Genomic DNA, 2,421 nt, shown 5'->3' on the forward strand with positions numbered 1-2,421 from the left:
ACTGCCACAAAAGCAGCTTCAAATTCAGCTGTCTTAAGAACAGCTCACTCAAATAAATAAACACAAATCTGTTGGATGATGCCACTGGGGTCACAAAAAGAAAGAAGATTTGAGACTGTTTAAAAAAAAATAATAGTATGAAAAACTAGGTTAGGCAGTGTGTTAAAAACCTTGTAAAGAATAGACAGAGCGTGTGTATGAGGTAGAGTGACACTTTCCTTTCTCCAGCAAGATAAACATACCTCCATCTGAGGGAGCTGTTCTTTGCAGTGCGAGGCTCCCAGCAGTGCGGGCTGCAATAACTGCGTTTTCTGCCACGGGGCAGGGGCAGTCAGTGCATCCTCATTTCACAGGTACACAGGGTGAACATTTCCAGTCACTGTTTTAGGTTATTCCTCAAAGGTCCACCACCTCAAGAAAGTTTTGTTCCAACTGGCTAGCAACTAGAAACAAGCTAATTACTGTAACACTTACCGAGGAAGGAGGTGGTGGCTGGACTGTGTAGGGGGGAGGTGGTGTGTCTGTTATTTCAGGATCATCGTGTTCACTTTCACTGTAGCATTCTGAGGCAGACATGGAAAATGAGCAAAAACAAGGTGTTAGACCAACACTCATTTATTCCTCGCAGTGCTGTGGTAACCAAAGATCACCAAGTAGGATGTTCTGGGCTTAGGACCATACTGTAACAAGTCAGTGTCTCCCTACAGTGCAAATTAACCCACTTGTGGTAACGCTACACTACTTCATGGCAGCCTTTTTTTTTTTCTTCTTAAGTCAAAAAAATTGCTATTTTGCTATGGCAGGAAACACTAGGTGGCACTGCTCTAGATAGCTTCACAAATAGGTTTGGGGTGGGGATTTTTCCTCCCTTTGCAACCTTTAAAAGGAAGGCTGCCTCATTCGTGGTATAAGTTAGGGAGACCTGTTGCAAGTAGTAGATGCTGTCCCTTAATCTCTGTAACCAGTAATTTTTCCTGGAGCTAGCAACAGGCATTGCTGTTCTGGCTGCAATTTTGGAGAAGACAGATTGCTCGCATGGTGCTTTGGAATCCACAGAGCAGCCTCATGAAAGTCTTCTGTCACCACACGGTAACTCACATAGGCACACCATGCAGCATGGCAGTACATGTGCAGAGCTAATGCTAAAAGTAAACACAACACTCTAGGACTATACACGCTACTCATCTTTTTTTTAAATAAAAAGCAAGCTGATAGAGCCTCAGTACCTCTTGACATGTGGCAGAGAGGCAGTCATGTTATTTCTTTCAATTACCTATGTACCAGGTAAAAGCATTTTTTCAGATGCTTTTTAAAAGTGGATTAGATGAAGTGATAATCATTGATAAAATGAGATACGCAAAAGGGGAGGCAGTAAGTTACTGGTTCCTATTCTCAGGGCCTGGTTGTAACCACTGGGCAAGATCACTTCGCTCTGCTAAATCTCCCAGCACGCATCAGCCTTTCACATCCAACCTTTATGGGAGGCAAGTGCTTGCATCCTGCCCTGCATCATGTGTGAAGGGTGACAGCGCTCACCGCCACCCAGCTGAGCTGGGGACATGAAAGGTTGCAAAGACATAGTCAGAGCTTAATGAGGACAGCATGAGTGAGTGTCACAAGAGCAGAGGCTGCCCCTGTGGTCTCCACGGAGCTGGCACTCTGCACTGCCTCTCCCTCCGCCGGCTGCACGCAGCAGCTTGTGCTGTCCGAGAGCAGCTGGGTTTCTCCAGTGGAAGCAACTCCCCAAGTGGGCGAGGGTTGTTTATGTTCTGGGACTACTTTGTAAGAGCTGGACTTCATGGGTTCACACCACTAGAAAGCAGTCTGTTAGCACCGTCTCTGGAAAATCACCTTATTTAAAAGGTTATCTCATCTTTTAACTAAATTAATACCTGCACACTTTCTTTTTGTGCATGTTATTTGGGGGGTTTAATAAGCACCATGTTAGGGGAACAAAGTTTTAAGAGAGAAGAATTTTATACATGAGAGAGAGGTTTCCGAGATGTTAATAAAGTGAAACTTAAAGAGATTCGTTACTTTTTCTCCCCATACTGTTTGCAGAACTACAGGGGGTTTTTAATAGCATAGATGCTATTCTGTTTACTGGAAATATGTGCTGGCACATCTTAGCATAAAGGACTGAGACTGGCTGCAATAAGGCCTATATCAAATTCTAAGGCTCTGTTAATGCCTTCTTGAATAACTCTTAGTAAAGGGCTTATTGTTTCTACAGCTCCCCTTTTAGGCACACAGAAGAACCGAAAAAGAATCAACAGCTGTTTCTGATACTCTAAATAGGCAAATTGGGTTTGGGGGATGTTAAAATGCATAGGAAGTAGATGAATACACAAGAACTGCCACAACAAGAGCCAAGACCCTCCTGAAAAGTTATGGTGTGTGTTACAGAGAGGGGAACCAGGT

General features: G+C 43.9%; 1 protein-coding gene across 1 annotated transcript in view; it reads right to left on the minus strand.

The window, feature by feature from the left end:
- Positions 1-2,421, minus strand: part of IPCEF1 (interaction protein for cytohesin exchange factors 1) — a 43,990-nt gene that overhangs the window by 19,417 nt on the left and 22,152 nt on the right. Inside the window, exon 7 of the mRNA XM_009324153.1 lies at positions 475-563. Coding sequence (XP_009322428.1) covers positions 475-563 — 89 coding nt within the window. The remainder of the gene's footprint in view (positions 1-474; positions 564-2,421) is intronic.

The sequence above is a fragment of the Pygoscelis adeliae genome, unplaced genomic scaffold (genome assembly GCF_000699105.1).
Source record: "Pygoscelis adeliae isolate BGI_AS28 unplaced genomic scaffold, ASM69910v1 Scaffold105, whole genome shotgun sequence".
NCBI classification, from domain to species: Eukaryota; Metazoa; Chordata; class Aves; order Sphenisciformes; family Spheniscidae; genus Pygoscelis; species Pygoscelis adeliae.